The 19,152-nt window shown below is 41.9% G+C and overlaps 1 protein-coding gene across 1 annotated transcript in view; it reads right to left on the bottom strand.

The window, feature by feature from the left end:
* Positions 1-19,152, bottom strand: part of spag16 (sperm associated antigen 16) — a 677,853-nt gene that overhangs the window by 558,112 nt on the left and 100,589 nt on the right. The window contains exons 6-7 of the mRNA XM_033024314.1: positions 5,315-5,452; positions 5,090-5,197 (exon numbers count right to left, since the gene is read on the bottom strand). Of these exons, the coding sequence (XP_032880205.1) occupies positions 5,090-5,197; positions 5,315-5,452 (246 nt within the window). The remainder of the gene's footprint in view (positions 1-5,089; positions 5,198-5,314; positions 5,453-19,152) is intronic.

Here is a 19,152-nt window from a genome sequence, read left to right as displayed (position 1 = left end):
CCAATCTCATCTAACACATATACCTGTATGCCACGTGGCCATCGTGGAATTCAGGTCTCTGTTTGAACTCAATTCAAAAGGTAAGAAATAGAAAAAAACTTAAAGTTAGGAGAAAACAAAGAATAAACAATTACTTTTCATAGATTTTTTTTCCAATCTCTGACTTTGACAGAGATGTGATTATTTTCCGTATCTCCATCCACACTGCGGTCTAACATCATGGAGTTGGTGCCCTTTCCAGGAGACCAACCCGGCATTCCAAGCCGCACGAGTCTGCGGGACTTTAACATCGCGGAGCTTACGATCCCTTTGCCGGGGATCAAAGCTCCAACCGTGAAGCCCGCAGTCTCTGGTAAGAAGAGGCCGACTTGGGAGCTCCATGCCATGGAGAGAGTTTCAACCGCCCCGACGCAGGAGTTTCGATCACCCCAACGCGGGTTTCAATCGTCGGCTGCGGGGGCTTTGATCGCCCCGACTGTGGATGGTTTGACTGCCATGACCGCGCGATAACAAAGAGGAAATAGATTGAACTTTATTTCCTTCCATCATCACAGTGAGGAATGTGGAATCCACTGTGATGGATATTTATGTTAACTTTTATGTGGTTGTATGTCTTGTTGCTTTTCACTTAGTATGACCGTATGGCAACTCAAATTTCACTGTACCTTAATTGGTACATGTGACAATAAACTGACCTTTTTGATTTTTCCAAAGCAGCACAAATACATTTCATGACAAGACATTTCACCAAAACAGAGCATCATCTTTTACATTCATAAGTTCCAGGAATAAAACTAGGGCATTCGACCCATCAGGTCTAGACGTTGTCAAGCTGGAAAGGGTACAGAGAAAATTTACGAGGATGTTGCCAGGACAAGAGTGTCTGAGCTATCGGGAGAGGTTGAGTAGGCTGGGACTCTATTCCATGGAGTGCAGGAGGATAAGGGGTGATCTTATAGAGGTGTATAAGATCATGGGAGGAATAGATTGGGTCAATGCACAGAGTCTCTTGTTCAGAGTAGGTGAATCAAGGGCCAGAGGACATAGGTTTAGGGTGAAAGGGAAAGGGTTTAATAGGAATCTGAGGGGTAACTTTTTCACACAAAGGATGGTGGGTGTATGTATCAAGCTGCCAGAGGAGGTAGTTGAGGCTAGAACTATCCCAACGTTTAAGATACAGTTAGACAGGTACATGGATAGGACAGGTTTGGAGAGATATGGACCAAATGCAGGCAGGTGGGACTAATGTAGCTGGGACTAGTGTAAAAACATAGAAACATAGAAAGTAGGTGCGAGAGTAGACCACCAGGTCCGTCGAGCCCGCACCGCCATTCGCTCATGGCTGAACACTAAACAGACACACTTACCCACAAACAGTAGACACAAGACACAGAACACAAGACACTACCCTCCCCTTTATACCGCTATCACCCCTCTCCACCCCAAGAACCGCGTGATCTCCTGGGGGAGGCAAAAAACCGGATAAAAACCCAGGTCCAATTCGGGAAAAAAAATCCGGGAAATTCCTCTCCGACCCCAATCCAGGCGATCGACACTTGTCCAGGAGATCACTCAGGTCTTACTATACTAACCATACCTAGGTCCATATCCCTGCCCTCTCCCCGTAGCCCCTTATCCCCTCGGCAGCTAAAAAACCATCTATTTTAGACTTAAATATACTTAACGTTTCTGCTTCCACTGCTCCCTGGGGCAGTGAATTCCATAAATTAACCACCCTCTTGGTGAAGAAGTTCTTCCTCATCTCAGTTTTAAAAGAGCCCCCCCTTATTCTGCAACTATGTCCCCTAGTTCTAGTTTCCCCGATCATTGGGAACATCCTCGGTGCATCCACCCGATCAAGGCCCCTCACGATCTTATATGTTTCAATGAGATCGCCTCTCATTCTCCTAAACTCCAAAGAGTAGAGCTCCAGCTTACTTAACCTTTCCTCATATGTCAATCCCCTCATTGCAGGAATTAATCTTGTAAACCTTTGCTGCACTGCCTCCAGGGCTAGTACATCCTTCCTTAAGTATGGACCCCAGAACTGTACACAGTATTCCAAATGTGGTCTCACTAATACTGTGTACAGCTGCAGCAAGACCTCCGTGTTTTTATACTCAATCCCCCTAGCAATAAAGGCCAAAACTCCATTGGCCTTCCTGATTGCTTGCTGCACCTGCATACTGACTTTTAGTGATTCATGTACTAATACCCCTAGATCCCTTTACACCCACTATATTTTTTGTCGCTTGTCAATTAATGGGCCTCAAATTATTAAAATAATGCTTCGTCGTGTAATATGATGCTTGTTAATAGATTGAAGATACTTGCTAAATCATTTGACTAAAACACAACTGTGTGAAATACATTGTGCTGGAAATATTAAACATTTTCCTAATTCTTAAAACAAATATAGTATTTTATTTTATGTAATTCCTCAGTAGAATTGCTTCACAGATAGAACAATATATTATTTACTGGTATGTGATATATTAACAGGGTTGGGCGTAGGGGTAGCACCCCTACCCCGTACAACCCTAACCTGCTACGGAAACAGCAAGCATAAACTATAATAGAAACCAGCATGAGAGATGGAACTCGTCCCCTGCAAGTCTAACCTATCGAGGGTGGAAATCGTGGCACATGACTGAACAGAATGGTGAAAGCACTCAACATGTAGGAGGAACTAAGTCTAAGTAAAGATATATTAACTATTATATAACCGTTCACCAAGGTTGAAATCCAATTTTACTTAATCAAAATATTATAGGAATACAGGAAACCTTTGAGTAATAAAATTTCACCCTTACACAATTCACAAATAACTGTCTAAAAACTTCAGATGCAAAATAAATTTCACTCACAGAATTGATGTTAAAAAACATGAATGAAGTTTTTATCGACATATTTCTTGATACATGCACATATGATGCAATTTTCAGTTACGAAAATTTATATGGCCCATTTTCTAAGAAAATAATACCCCAATGTCCAATGACACAATGATCACCTGTATTAGCTATACTTCCTTTCAGAAAATATTACATCAACATTTTAATTGAAATTGTACATATGTTGTCTTTAAATTTTAGGATGAATTAGACAATAGACAACAGACAATAGGTGCAGTAGGCCATTCGGCCCTTCGAGCCAGCACCGCCATTCAATGTGATCATGGCTGATCATCCCCAATCAGTACCCCGTTCCTGCCTTCTCCCCATATCCCCTGACTCCACTATCTTTAAGAGCCCTATCTAGCTCTCTCTTGAAAATATCCAGAGAACCAGCCTCCACCACCCTCTGAGCCAGAGAATTCCATAGACTCACAACTCTCTGTGTGAAAAAGTGTTTCCTCGTCACCGTTCTAAATGGCTTACTCCTTATTCTTAAATTGTGGACCCTGGTTCTGGACTCCACCAACATCGGGAACATGTTTCCTGCCTCTAGCGTGTCTAAACCCTTAATAATCTTATACGTTTCAATAAGATCCCTTCTCATCCTTCTAAATTCCAGAGTATACAGCCGCTCCATTCTCTCAGCATATGACAGTCCCGCTATCCCAAGAATTAACCTTGTAAACCTACGCTGCACTCCCTCTATAGCAAGAATGTCCATCCTCAAATTTTCTTTAAATATTCTTGATGTATTTTTATGAAAACACTTAAATGGTAGAAAAGATGGTCCAAGCTTCAGGGAGGTAGGGATTATATAAGAATATATAAAGAGATGATCATGTGATGAGAGGTTATCTTTGAAACAGCAATAGATGTGGGAACACTTGGCAAAGGGTTTGCGTGTTTTCTTCAGGAGATCTCAAAACCAAGAACAATTGGAAGAAGTTGTAGAAGGAGCTGAAAGGAATAGTTAAGAACTTCAGGTTTCTTGGCGTTAATATTAGCAACAATCTCTCATGGACCAACCACACTGAAGCGACAGCCAAGTAGCCTTACCAAAACCTCTATTTCCTTTTGAGCAAATTCGGCATGTCTCCAATGACTCTTCCAAACTTCTACAGATGTAACATAGAAAGCATGTTGTCAGGATACATCAAAGCTTGGTTTGGGAACAACTCTGCCCAAGAAGGCAAGAAATTGCAGAGAGTTGTGGATTTTACCCATTCGAGCACACAAACCAGGCTCGCCAAAACTGACTCCATCTACACCATGCTGCTTTGGAAAAGCAGCACTCACAATCTTGGCTATTCCTTCTGCCTGCTGCCATCGAGCAGAAGATAAGAAGCTTGAAAGCATGTACCACCAAACTCTGAAACAGCTTCTTGTCCCCTCACCAGGCTTCTGAATCAGATCATTAGCTTAGTTTAGTTTAGAAATACAGCGCGGAAGCAGGCCCTTCAGCCCACCAAGTCCGCACCAACCAGCGATCCCCACATATTAACACTATCCTACATACACTAGGGACAATTTTTACATTTACCAAGCCAATTAACCTACATCCCTGTATGTCTTTGGAGTGTGGGAGGAAACCGAAGATCTCGGAAAAAACCCACGCTGGTCACAGGAGAACGTACAAACTCCGTACAGACATACCCCGTAGTCGGGATTGAACCTGGGTCTCTGGCATTACATTCGCTGTAAGGCAGCAACTCTACTGTAGCTATATGTCCGATTCATCTCTATGCCATTGCAAACTTTGTCTTTGGAATTAGTGCAATACAATGTTGAGAACCATATTCTGCACTCTGTATCTCTCCCTTGTTCTACCATTAGTACATGAGTTTGCATGATTGTATTTGTGTATAGTATTATCTGATTTGATTGGATAACATGCAAAACAAAGCTTTTCACTGCACCTCAGTACAGTGACAATAATAAATCTAAACCTAAAAGTTAGCAGAAGTTAATAGCAAACAAAGTTATTTTAAATAGATCACTCAGCAATAAAAACAGTGAAATCAGTGAGTATGATCCTTTAAAATAATTTGTACTTTCCAAACAGAATTTGAAATTCTGGCGTCTCATTTTCAGGAAATCATTTATTTAACATTTTTGTAATTAGCTAACATGACCGAAACATGGCTTTGATTTCCAAAGACTCATTAAAATCTCAGACTAGTATATTTCCTTACCTTTTAATATCGTTAATGAGTCTGTTTTTTTCTTGTGCCACCCGTTTATGGTGCAGCCTATGGAAATCACGTTCTTTCCTAAGTTTTACTAATGTTTCACTAGCTGTGCTGTAAGATACAAAAGTAGGTATTTTCATTATTGGTTAATAAATAAGATTTCACTCAAAAATGTATTCATAAAATAATTTCTGCTTTTTTAGGTCAGTAAATGCATTTACTACATACTTGGCTGCTTTCCTGCAGTTCTCTAGATCCTTCTTCAAATTTTTTAATTCGTTCTCTAGCAATTGGTTGTGAGTGTACACATCAGGAACAAATCCGACATCCTGCCATTTCAATGAGCCTCTTTGCAGCATTTCATACCTGTTATGACAGAATATAAAGTATATGGTTGACATTTCATTAATTAACGCTAAAATAAGAAAAAAAAGTAATGTTTTAGCACGAGCTTCACGGAAATGAAAAGTAACAGTAGGTTGAGAACAATTAGTGATGTGGGAGTAGGGATTCAGCTAGTTCTATTATAACATGCATTTCTATAACAGAAATTGGATATACTGCAAATGATGAATTAAGGAACATTATTTGCATTCCATGTGTCAAATTGGTTATAATGCAATTTTGATTGGGAGCTAAATCCCTTAAAAAGTTTTGGAAATCGACACACACAGAAAAAAAAAATCTGTCTTAGATTGAAACAGTACTGGGGACAAAAAACTTGTTTCCTTGTAACGTCTGAGTAATCAGACTCTATTATCGCTGAAAAACAGCTGCTACATTAACCATGGGTAGCCAACAAAATTGACAATCACTTCTATTGACACTCATGCAATCACATTTTATTAAACAATGTATCCTTGTTTTTAGCGCTTCTAGCTTACAGTAGCAAAAATAAACTTAGTGCTATAGAAAAGACCTTAATTTCTGAAAATCCTGCAGGAAATTTATTTATTTATTTTAGACTCTGAATTTGTCTAGCCCAAAACACCCTTCCCCCCCAAAGATGCTATTCATGGCTCGACTTTCTGCAACACAAGCTTTCTTAGGAATACAATTATCTTGTTAAAGCAGAACTACCTACATTAAAGGATAATCCGAATTGTGTTTAAATAAATTAAATTGGTTTAGTCATTAGAAATAAGAATATGAGAAATAAAAACTGGTTGAATATAAAATTATCATTGAATGTTAATAAAAGATTGAATGGATAAAAGGAGGAAGAATCAGGTAGGTAAGACAGTAGGTGGGGAAACATTGTTTGTTATATAGTTTAATTACTACCGAATTTGATGCTGGAAGAGATAATGAATTTGAATATAATCAAAATGGCAACAAAGGGGAAGTTAGTATCAGAAATATGCTTATCCAGAATTCTACACTGCTTGAAAAATAATCAAAGGCTCAACTACCACTGAGAAAGAGAACTCTACGAGAGTTTTCCTGAACAGTCTGTGACCCATAGCGCTATGTGCAAAGCCCATAGCGCTCCAGCTGGTAGCGCTATTTTTAGAACCCATAGTGTTGTAGCCGATAGATCTTCGTTTAAATTCCCATGCGTTAAACTGACAGCGCTCTGTTTAAACCTGGAGCGGGACAGGCAGAGACTCTGGAAAGAAGGAATGGGTGACGTTTCTGGTCGAGACCCTTCTTCAGACTGAACTGAACTCCATTTAAAATCCATATTTAACAACACAAAATCGTAAATCTGTATTCTAATCGCATTTCCGTACAAACTACGGATAATCCGTGCTACTTGGCAGCTCTGGGTTGGACATAGTTTTGAAATATTCAGTCAAACTGCAGAATAGATAGATAAATCTATAAAAATAGACACAGTAATGTCAAAAATCTGATGAGAGCATCAATGCAAAATGAGAAAAACACAACTGTAATCATGAATTGAAACATGAAAGCATTTTTATAACATATCGAGATCAATTTATTAAAAATGCAGAAAAAGGATGGCTCACTCAACAAAAATAACATTCCAATAGTGGTGTAAAAAAGATACAGAAATCGTTGAAGAACTGTACAATTAATTTTCAACTATGGAAATTAAAAATGAAATCACTGTTTAAAGTTGAATATATGCTGAAAATTATTTATTGATACGATACATTTGAAATTGCAAAACCTCACGTTAAATGAGCATCTCATCCTGATAACGTTTATTCTAGAGGTCTGATAGTCAGCTTAATCTGTAATAAGGAGGTTGGATAAATAGACAATAGACAATAGGTGCAGGAGTAGGCCATTCGGCCCTTCGAGCCAGCACCGCCATTCAATGTGATCATGGCTGATCATCCCTAATCAGTACCCCGTTCCTGCCTTCTCCCCATATCCCACTGACTCCGCTATTTTTAAGAGCCCTATCTAGCTCTCTCTTGAAAGCATCCAGAGAACCTGCCTCCACCGCCCTCTGAGACAGAGAATTCCACAGACAACTTGGATTGTTTTGGTCTAGTATACAATGCCCTCCATAATGTTTGGGACAGTCCCATCATTTATTTATTTGCCTCTGTACTCCACAATTTGAGACTTGTAATAGAAAAAAATCACATGTGATTAAAGAGCACATTGTCAGATTTTATTAAAGGCCATTTTTATACATTTTGGTTTCGCCATAAAGAAATTACAGCTGTGTTTAAACATAGTCCCCCCCATTTCAGGGCACCATTATGTTTGAGACACATGGCTTCACAGGCGTTTATAATTGCTCAGGTGTGTTTAATTGCCTCCTTAATGCAGGGATAAGAGAGCTCTCAGCACCTAGTCTTTCCTCCAGTCTTTCCATCGCCTTTGGAAACATTTATTGCTGTTTATCAACATGAGGACCAAAGTTGTGCCAATGAAAGTCAAAGGAGCCATTATGAAACTGAGAAACAAGAATAAAATTGTTACAGACATCAGCCAAACCTTAGGCTTACCAAAATCAACTGTTTGGGACATCATTAAGAAGAAAGTTAGCACTGGTAAGCTTACTAATCGCAAAGGGACTGGCAGGCCAAGGAAGACCTCCACAGCTGATGACAGAAGAATTCTCTCAATAATAAAGAAACATCCCCAAACACCTGTCCGACAGATCAGAAACACTCTTCAGGAGTCAGGTGTGGATTTGTCAATGACCACTGTCCGCAGAAGACTTCACGAACAGAAATACAGAGGCTACACTGCAAGTTGCAAACCACTGGTTAGCCGGTAAAAATAGGATGGCCAGGTTACAGTTTGCCAAGAAGTACTTAAAAGAGAAAGCACAGTTCTGGAAAAAGGTTTTGTGGACAGTGGGGATGAAGATTAATATATCAGAGTAATGGCAAGAGCAAAGTATGGAGGAGAGAAGGAACTGCCAAAGATCCAAAGCATACTACCACATCTGCGAAACACGGTGGTGGGGGGGTTATGGCCTGGGCATGTATGGCTGCTGAAGGTACTGACTTCACTTATCTTCATTGATGATACAACTGCTGATGGCAGGCAGACAAAACCAGGGCAAAAATCAAAAAGGGCCACTTTTCAACATAATTGTATAAGGGGTAAGAGTGTTGTAAAAACAAGCCTGAAGGCTTTGTGTCTCAATGCAAGGAGCATTCGTAATAAGGTGGATGAGTTGAATGTGCAGATAGCTATTAATGACTATGATATAGTTGGGATCACGGAGACATGGCTCCAGGGTGACCAAGGCTGGGAGCTGAACATCCAGGGATATTCAATATTCAGGAGGGATAGAGAGAAAGGAAAAGGAGGTGGGGTAGCGTTGCTGATTAGAAAGGAGATTAACGCAATGGAAAGGAAGGACATTAGTTTGGAGGATGTGGAATCGGTATGGGTAGAGCTGCGAAACACTAAGGGGCAGAAAACGCTGGTGGGTGTTGTGTACAGGCCACCTAACAGTAGTAGTGAAGTTGGAGATGGTATCAAACAGGAAATTAGAAATGCGTGCGACAAAGGCAAAACCGTTATAATGGGTGACTTCAATCTACATATAGATTGGGTGAATCAAATTGGCAGGGGTGCTGAGGAAGAGGATTTCTTGGAATGTATGCGGGATAGTTATCTAAATCAACATGTAGAGGAACCAACGAGAGAGAGGGCTATTTTAGACTGGGTATAGAGTAATGAGGAAGGGTTAGTTAGCAGTCTTGTTGTACGTGCCCCCTTGGGCAAGAGTGACCATAATATGGTTGAGTTCTTCATTAGGATGGAGAGTGACATTGTTAATTCAGAAACAATGGTTCTGAACTTAAAGAAAGGTAACTTTGAGGGTATGAGACGTGAAATGGCCAAGATTGACTGGCAATTAATTCTAAAAGGGTTGACGGTGGATATGCAATGGAAGACATTTAAAGACTGCATGGATGAACTACAAAAATTGTTCATCCCAGTTTGGCAAAAGAATAAATCAGGGAAGGTAGTACATCCGTGGATAACAAGGGAAATCAGGGATAGTATCAAAGCGAAGGATGATGCGTACAAATTAGCCAGAAAAAGCAGCATACCGGAGGACTGGGAGAAATTCAGAGACCAGCAGAGGAGGACAAAGGGCTTAATTAGGAAAGGAAAAATAGATTATGAAAGAAAACTGGCAGGGAACATAAAAACTGACTGCAAAAGTTTTCATAGATATGTGAAAAGAAAGAGATTAGTTAAAACAAATGTAGGTCCCTTGCAGTCAGAAACAGGTGAGTTGATCATGGGGAACAAGGATATGGCGGACCAATTGAATAACTACTTTGGTTCCGTCTTCACTAAGGAAGACATAAATAATCTGCCGGAAATAGCAGGGGACCGCGGGTCAAAGGAGTTGGAGGAATTGAGTGAAATCCAGGTTAGCCGGGAAGTGGTGTTGGGTAAATTGAATGGATTAAAGGCCGATAAATCCCCAGGGCCAGATAGGCTGCATCCCAGAGTACTTAAGGAATTAGCTCCAGAAATAGTGGATACATTAGTAATAATCTTTCAAAACTCTTTAGATTCTGGAGTAGTTCCTGAGGATTGGCGGGTAGCAAACGTAACCCCACTTTTTAAGAAGGGAGGGAGAGAGAAAACGGGGAATTACAGACCAGTTAGTCTAACATCGGTAGTGGGGAAACTACTAGAGTCAGTTATTAAAGATGGGATAGCAGCACATTTGGAAAGTGGTGAAATCATTGGACAAAGTCAGCATGGATTTACAAAAGGTAAATCATGTCTGACGAATCTTATAGAATTTTTCGAGGATATAACTAGTAGCGTGGATAGGGGAGAACCAGTGGATGTGGTGTATCTGGACTTCCAGAAGGCTTTCGACAAGGTCCCACATAAGAGATTAGTATACAAACTTAAAGCACACGGCATTGGGGGTTCAGTATTGATGTGGATAGAGAACTGGCTGGCAAACAAGAAGCAAAGAGTAGGAGTAAACGGGTCCTTTTCACAATGGCAGGCAGTGACTAGTGGGGTACCGCAAGGCTCAGTGCTGGGACCCCAGCTATTTACAATATATATTAATGATCTGGATGAGGGAATTGAAGGCAATATCTCCAAGTTTGCGGATGACACTAAGCTGGGGGGCAGTGTTAGCTGTGAGGAGGATGCTAGGAGACTGCAAGGTGACTTGGATATGCTGGGTGAGTGGGCAAATGTTTGGCAGATGCAGTATAATGTGGATAAATGTGAGGTTATCCATTTTGGTGGCAAAAACAGGAAAGCAGACTATTATCTAAATGGTGGCCGACTAGGAAAAGGGGAGATGCAGCGAGACCTGGGTGTCATGGTACACCAGTCATTGAAAGTAGGCATGCAGGTGCAGCAGGCAGTGAAGAAAGCGAATGGTATGTTAGCTTTCATAGCAAAAGGATTTGAGTATAGGAGCAGGGAGGTTCTACTGCAGTTATACAGGGTCTTGGTGAGACCACACCTGGAGTATTGCGTACAGTTTTGGTCTCCAAATCTGAGGAAGGACATTATTGCCCTAGAGGGAGTGCAGAGAAGGTTCACCAGACTGATTCCTGGGATGTCAGGACTGTCTTATGAAGAAAGACTGGATAGACTTGGTTTATACTCTCTAGAATTTAGGAGATTGAGAGGGGATCTTATAGAAACTTATAAAATTCTTAAGGGGTTGGACAGGCTAGATGCAGGAAGATTGCTCCCGATGTTGGGGAAGTCCAGGACAAGGGGTCACAGCTTAAGGATAATGGGGAAATCCTTTAAAACCGAGATGAGAAGAACTTTTTTCACACAGAGAGTGGTGAATCTCTGGAACTCACCGCCACAGAGGGTAGTCGAGGCCAGTTCATTGGCTATATTTAAGAGGGAGTTAGATGTGGCCCTTGTGGCTAAGGGGATCAGAGGGTATGGAGAGAAGGCAGGTACGGGATACTGAGTTGGATGATCAGCCATGATCATATTGAATGGCAGTGCAGGCTCGAAGGGCCGAATGGCCTACTCCTGCACCTAATTTCTATGTTTCTATGTTTCTATGGTAGTAGCATAATGAATTCTGAAGTGTATAGACACATCCTATCTGCTCAAGTTCAAACAAATGCCTCAAAACACGTTGGCCGGCGGTTCATTCTACAGCAAGACAATGATCCCAAACAGTTATGTTCAAAAGGGAACTGCAGATGCTGGAATATCGAAGTTACACAAAATTGCTGGGGAAACTCAGCGGGTGCAGCAGCATCTATGGAGCGAAGGAAATAGGCGACGTTTCGGGCCGAAACCCTTCTCACTGTCTGAAGAAGGGTTTCGGCCCGAAACGTCGCCTATTTCCTTCGCTCCATAGATGCTGCTGCACCCGCTGAGTTTCCCCAGCAATTTTGTGTACCTTTAATGATCCCAAACATACTGCTAAAGCAACAAATGAGTTTTTCAAAGCTAAAACATGGTAAATTCTTGAATGGCCAAGTCAATCACCCGATCTGAACCCAATTGAGCATGCCTTTTATATGCTGAAGAGAAAACTGAAGGGGACTAGCCCCCAAAACAAGCATAAGCCAAGAAAGTCAAAGGAGCCATTATGAGACTGACCTGGCCATACAGGCCTGGTAGAACATCACCTGAGAAGACACCCAGCAACTGGTGATGTCCTTGAATCGCAGACTTCAAGCAGTCATTGCATGCAAAGGATATGCAACAAAATACTAAACATGACTACTTGAATTTACATGACATTGCTGTGTCCCAAACATTATGGTGCCCTGAAATTGGGGGGGGGGGACTATGTATAAACACTGCTGTGATTTCTACATGGCAAAACCAAAATGTATAAAAATGGCCTTTATTAAAATCTGACAATGTGCACTTTAACCACGTGATTTTTCCCATTACAAATCTCAAATTGTGGAATACAGAGGCAAATAAATAAATGATGGGTCTTTGTCCCAAACATTATGGAGGGCACTCAGGGTGGCGCCAGCAAAGGTTACCTCGCCAACAGTCTGTCTGTCCCTTCCTTCTCTGTTGTTTTTTTAGTATGTGTTAAATGTATGTTTTTAATATTTTTTACTTTGTTTTATGTGTGTGTGTGTGTGTGTGTGGGAGGGGGGAAATTTTTGAAAATCTCTTACCTCGACTGAGATGCGATTTTCTTTCCATTTCGTATCTCCATCTGCACTGTGGGCTAAAATCGAGGAGCTGGCGGCCTGTGCTGGAGATCGATTTGGGAGCTCCAACCACGGGAGCCTGCAGGACTTACCGTCGTGGAGCAGGTGATTCCTTTGCCATGGATCGACCTCTGAGCTCCAACCACGGGAGCCTGCGGACTTTAACATCGTGAAGTTCGCAGTCCCTGGTGGGAGACCGGCTTTTGGAGCTCTAAGCTGCAGGAGCTTCGACCGCCCCGATACGGGGGCTTCGATTGTCCCAACATATGGTTCGACTGCCCCGACCGTGGGAGAAAAATGAGGGAAGATTAGACTTTATTGCCTTCCATTATAGTGAGGAATCCGCTGTGGTGGATGTTTATGTTAACATTTATGCAGTTGTGTGTCTTGTTGCTTTTTTTTGTATGGCTGTGTGGTAATACGAATATCACTGTACCTTAATTGGTACACGTGACAATAAAAGACCTTTGAAACTTTTGAGGCTGAGGAGAGACCTCATAGAAGTTTATAAAATTACAAGAAGCATAGATAGGATAATCAGAATGTTTTTCCGAAGGTGGAAATTACAAATAAAGAGCACCACTTTAAGTGAGAGTGGGCAAATTTTAAAGGAGATGTGCAGGGCAAGTTTATTTTCACTGAGTGTGGTAAGTGGCTGGAACGAGCTGCCAGGAAGCAGCTACGATAGTGATGTTCAAGAGGCTTTTAAATAGGCATATACAGAAATGGAGGAATTTAAACCATGCACAGGTAGAAGGGATTATTTTAATTTGGCATCATGTTCGTCAGACATTACAGGTCAAAGGGTCTGTTCCTATACTATTCTGTTCTATGTTCAAATGGAAGATGAACATGAAATGTTACCCATGCCAATGATACATACCTTCCACCAGAAAATAACACAAATAAATGTAATTAAATCTTATCGTGACCCTAAATAATGAATGGAGAAAGGCCATAAATAAATAAAATTAGATAATATAGATAAAAAGTCAGTATAAATTATACAATAAATGGGAAAGTGCTTGGGAATATTGTGCAAGGAAAGAGAGTTAGGGGGTAATAATGATCTACATTGTGAAAACCATCAGAACAAAGCTCCCAAGCTGCTTAAATCCAAACAGAGTCAGGTGTATAGCAAAGGGGATAACATTAAATTCCAAATTACATAATTAAAATTTGCTTTTGCCTCTGCAAAGACCAAATCAAACATACAGCAAACATTTTTGCAGTTTGGAGAAGCATTTATTTCGTATGGAGAGAAGGCAGGTACAGGATACTGAGTTGGATGATCAGCCATGATCATATTGAATGGCGGTGCAGGCTTGAAGGGCCATATGGCCTACTCCTGCACCTAATTTCTATGTTTCTATGTAAAGCCGAAGGAATCCTCTTTCCTGTACAGGAAAAATTATTATTTTGGCCTGGTGAACAAAAGTTCACATTTGGAAATTATTTCAATGAAAGAATGGTTAAATGTGTGAAACGGGTTGTCAACAAGGCTGGTAGGACAAGGAACATTTATAAGTTTTATTTGATTAACATAGCCTGCCCTCCTATTTAAATGCACAAAATGCTGGAGTAACTCAGTGGGACAGGCAGCATCTCTGGAGAGAAGGAAAGGCTGACGTTTCTTCAGACTACTTATGTTCCAAGTCAAGACATTCTGAATTATACTGTCACCCAAAATATATTTAGAGTTAGTTTTTGTTTGGATTATCATATCATATTCACAATAGTATTTTGTGTTCCTTGCACACTGATTTTATTCACTATTAGATATGTATTATAATGGCAATGAAGAAGGTGTGTGCTTTGTCATCCTAATCTTTACAAGCGATTTGAGGATTGCAGGTGATCTTGTTTCTAAATCTTCATGAGCAGAATGCAAGATTACATTTAATCCAAGTAAATATAACTGCACTAATATTTAAGGTAGACAAAAATGCTGGAGAAACTCAGCGGGCGAGGCAGCATCAATGGAGAGGAGGAATAGATGACGTTTCGGGTCGAGACCCTTCTTCAGACTGATGTCGGGGTGGGGCAGGAAAATGAAAGGAAGAGGCGGAGACAGTAGGCTTGTGGGAGAGCTGGGAAGGGGGCAGGGAAGGAGGGAGAAAGCAAGGGCTATCTGAAATTAGAGAAGTCAATGTTTAAACCACTGGGGTATAAATTACCTAAGTCAAATATGAGGTGCATCGCAGCCAGTATAGAACGCAGGGCACGGAAGGAGAACTGCTGTGAAAAGCGGCAGATAGACTGTCGGAACCTGTAGTGCGGGTTGGGTCCGAACTGGGAGGTCTGGAACCGGAGCTGGAATCCACGAGGTGCAAGATGGAGGCGCAGTCGGAGGGAAGGAGGAATCATAGAGGGGGGCAGTGAGAGAGGAGGTTGCTAAACTGTCCTCGGAGAGAGGAGAACTTCTTCAAAGTAGACATACCTTGAGGAGATTTCGCAGTGGAATAGACAAAATGTTTAAGAAAGAACTGCAGATGCTGAAAAAAATCTAAGGTAGACAAAACTGCTGGAGAAACTCAGCAGATGAGTCAGCATCTTTGGAGAGAAGGAATAGGTGAAACTTCTGGGTTGAGACCTTTCTTCAGACTGATGTCAGGGGGGGGGGGAAGAAAGGAAGAGGCATAGACAGTAGGCTTGCGGGATAGCTGGGAAGGGAGAAAGCAAGGACTATCTGAAATTAGCGATGTCAATGTTCATACCGCTGGGGTGTAAACTACCTAAGCGAAATATGAGGTGCCGTTCCTCCAATTGGGCGTCACTCTGGCAATGGAGGAGGCCCAGGAGAGAAAGGTCAGGTTTGGAATGGGAGGGTGAGTTGAAGTGCTTAGCCACCGGGAGATCAGCCTCCTCACCTCTGCTGACACTGGTTCCCTCAACATCCTCATCCTCCTCGACCTGAGCGCAGCCTTCGATACAGTGAACCATAACATCCTGCTCACCAGACTCAAAGACCTCGGCATTGAAGGTTCTGCACTCAGCTGGCTCCGTTCCTACCTTTCCAACAGATCCCACTTCATCTCTCTCCACAACCACACCTCTGCTACAGCCGCAGTCACTCAAGGCGTTCCCCAAGGCTCCATACTCGGCCCCCTCCTCTTCATCATCTACATCCTCCCCCTTGGTCAGATACTCCGCCACTTCAATCTGGACTTCCACTGTTACGCTGATGACACCCAGATTTACCTTGGCACCAAATTCCCCCACAACCCCCCCCCTCTCCCATATCAACTCCTGTTTGTCAGCTATAAAAACCTGGATGCAACATAATTTCCTCAAACTAAACAGCGATAAGACAGAATTCCTCCTCATAGGCTCCAAAGCCACACTCAGCAAAATCAATAACCCCACTCTCACCATCGACGGCACCACTGTCTCCCCATCTCCCCAGGCCCGTAACCTTGGCGTGATCTTTGATTCCACCCTCTCCCTTGAGCCTCACATCCGCCATGTCATTAAAACCTCCTTCTTTCATCTCCGCAACATCGCCAAACTCAGACCCCCTCTCACACCGCCCGCTGCTGAGATTCATCCATGCCTTCATCTCCTCCCGACTGGACTATTGCAACTCACTTCTCCTTGGCATCAGCTCCACCTACATCAACCGACTCCAACTGGTCCAGAACGCAGCCGCCCGACTCATCACCCATACCAAATCCTGGCATCACATCACTCCAGTCCTCAAACAACTTCACTGGCTTCCCATCTCCCACCGGATCACCTACAAAATCCTGGTCCTCACCTACAAAGCCCTCCACCATCTGGCCCCCTCATATCTCATTGACCTCCTCTCCCCCTACCAACCCTCACGGTCCCTCAGATCTACATCAGCCGGTCTCCTCTCCATCCACAAGTCCAACCTCCGCAGTTTTGGGGACAGAGCCTTCTCCAGGGCAGCTCCCAGGCTCTAGAACTCCCTCCCCCAACTGATCCGCAATTCCGTGTCCCTCACCATCTTCCAGTCCCGCCTCAAGACCCATCTCTTCACCTCTGCCTATCCTTAGCCCCACGTCCCCGTCCCTTTTCATCTGTGCATTAATTGCCTCATACTGTGCTTTGTATTGAATTCTGTCTTTATTTTGTGTACTAGTCATGTCTCTACTATTTATTTCATTCCCCTTACATGTTTTTCCTCTACATGCTCAATTTTTGTAAGGTGTCCTTGAGACTCTTGAAAGGCGCCCATAAATAAAATTTATTATTATTATTATTATTAGTGCGAACTGAGCGGGTGTAGTGGGTGAAACGATCACCAAGCCTGCCGATTTCTCTACATCGGTCTTGCCGATGTAGAGAAATTGACACCTGGAACAGTAGATGCAGTGGATGAGGTTGGAGGAGGTGCAGGTGAACCTCTGCCTCACCTGGAAAGACTCCTTGATATGTTGTATCAATATAAAATTCCAGATTTTGTAATAAACTAATATTTAGATTCCTTATATCAAGAAATGATTAGAGACCTTTCATATTCCAAGGCATTGCAATAAGGCTGAACTAACTCCCTAAATTTTAGAAAGAGTGATTTCAACAAGTAACAAGAGGAGCAGAAGATTAAAAATTGATGTTTTTTACAAACCCATCAAACTGGAAGATTAGTTATCTAGTAGCAAAGCCTCTGATCAAAAAAGATTTGTTTTAACCCTGTAACTATATCTACTGGAAAATATACCTGTAGGAATAGGAGAGAAACATTCACTCCCTCAAGCCTTTTCAATCATTCAACTGGATCAAAGCCAATCTGGATCATATCTCCATTAACTTGCCATAATTCAATACCCCAAATATCCTAAACACATAAAAATATATAAATCTCAGTTTTGAAATTTTCTTTTGATTCCGTCAACTGCATTTGTTTGAAGAAAGTACTACAGATGTGGTAATAATCTGGTTCCTGATGCTCCCTCGATTAGCCAAAGTATAATTTCAAGTTCATGTCACTTGGTTTGAATAGCATCACAGAATATTTTTTGTTTATTATACGAAAGACTCGATCGGATCATTCTTTGACCTTCCAGGTACAAACTTAGTGCAAGTGAATTAATGTAGAACATTACGCTCCCTTTGTATCTGCCACCACTACCTCTGGCAGGCCATTCCAGGCAACAATCTTGTGTAAAAAATCACTTGCTTGCACATCTCCTTTGGACTTCGACCTCTCAACTTGAAACTGCTCTCCAGTCTTGACCCTTCCACTATAGTAGAAAGGTTTTGACTGTCTCTACTATCTATGCTTCTCATGATTTCATATACTTCTCAAGTATCCCCTCAAACTCCGGTGTTCCAGAGAAATCAATCCTAGTTTGTTCAACTTCATCTTGTAGCAAATGCCCCCCAAATCAAGACAAAATTCTTCTGCACCCTCTCCAAAGCCTCCACATCCTTCATGCTGGCCAGAATTGCATGCAATACTCCAAATGCATACTAAACATCTATATTACTAAAAGTCTGATCTTGACCACTTCCTGTTGTTCTGTATATTGATTTTAGAAAAAACGCTGCCACTTACGGCTGTGATTTTTGGCCATCTTACTCAGAGTCCCCCTCCGCTGCGCAGGACGAGGAAATAAAAGAGTTGTTAGTGTTTAAAAAAGGTTGAGGTTCTCTCTCCTGAAGGCCACGCCCCTTCCGGAGGGACTATAAGACCTGGAAGTGTTGAGTGCCTCAGTCAGTCTCTGCAAGATAGAGGAGCGAGAGGGTCACGTCTCTGTGAGTGCCCTTAATGTGGTTTGAAAATGCTTGCTAAAAGTGTGTTTTGGTTTGAGAATGCTAAAGTTGCCTTGCCTAATTGAAAAGTTGGTTTCAGAATGCTAAAGTTGCCTTGCTTAATTAAAGTTGCCTTGCTTAATTAAAGTTGCCTTGCTTAATTAAAGTTGCCTTGCTTAATTAAAGTTGCCTTGCCAAATGCAACAGGTTTGTTTTGAAAATGTGCCTTTTAACTGTGCCTTATTGAAAAGTGTGCAACAGTTTTTGGAAGGAAAAACCGTGAGTAAACGTTTTATTAGATCAGGACTGTGTTTAATGCAAAATTGCCGCACATTCCGTGACTTCCGCTTAGTGGAGAGATGGCGCTGAGTGCGTCATTTCCGCTTAGTGGAGAGGTGGTGCTGAGTGCGGAAGACGCAGTGGAGACGCCACCCTGAACCGTTTGAGTAATTCAAGAGAGCCTTCTGCCATGTATATGGTGAGTGTGTTTGTTGAAAGTTATTTAAAGCACATTTTTGCTGTAGCAGCAGCTGTAGAGGAGTGTTTCAGAATAAAAATGGCTTTAAACGTTTGAATCATTCGGTTTAGACACACCTGTGTTCTTATTTTCAAACTTCTTACATAGAGTATATGGTTAGTAACAGGATTCAGTATGCTTACCATGCTCTGAAGTTACTTGGCGTGTGTGTGTGTGTGTGTGTGTGTGTGTGTGTGTGTGTGTGTGTGTGTGTGTGTGTGTGTGTGTGTGTGTGTGTGTGT

This window comes from Amblyraja radiata, chromosome 7, assembly GCF_010909765.2.
Source record: "Amblyraja radiata isolate CabotCenter1 chromosome 7, sAmbRad1.1.pri, whole genome shotgun sequence".
Lineage (NCBI taxonomy): Eukaryota > Metazoa > Chordata > Chondrichthyes > Rajiformes > Rajidae > Amblyraja > Amblyraja radiata.
This window is presented reverse-complemented; position numbering and strand designations above follow the sequence as displayed.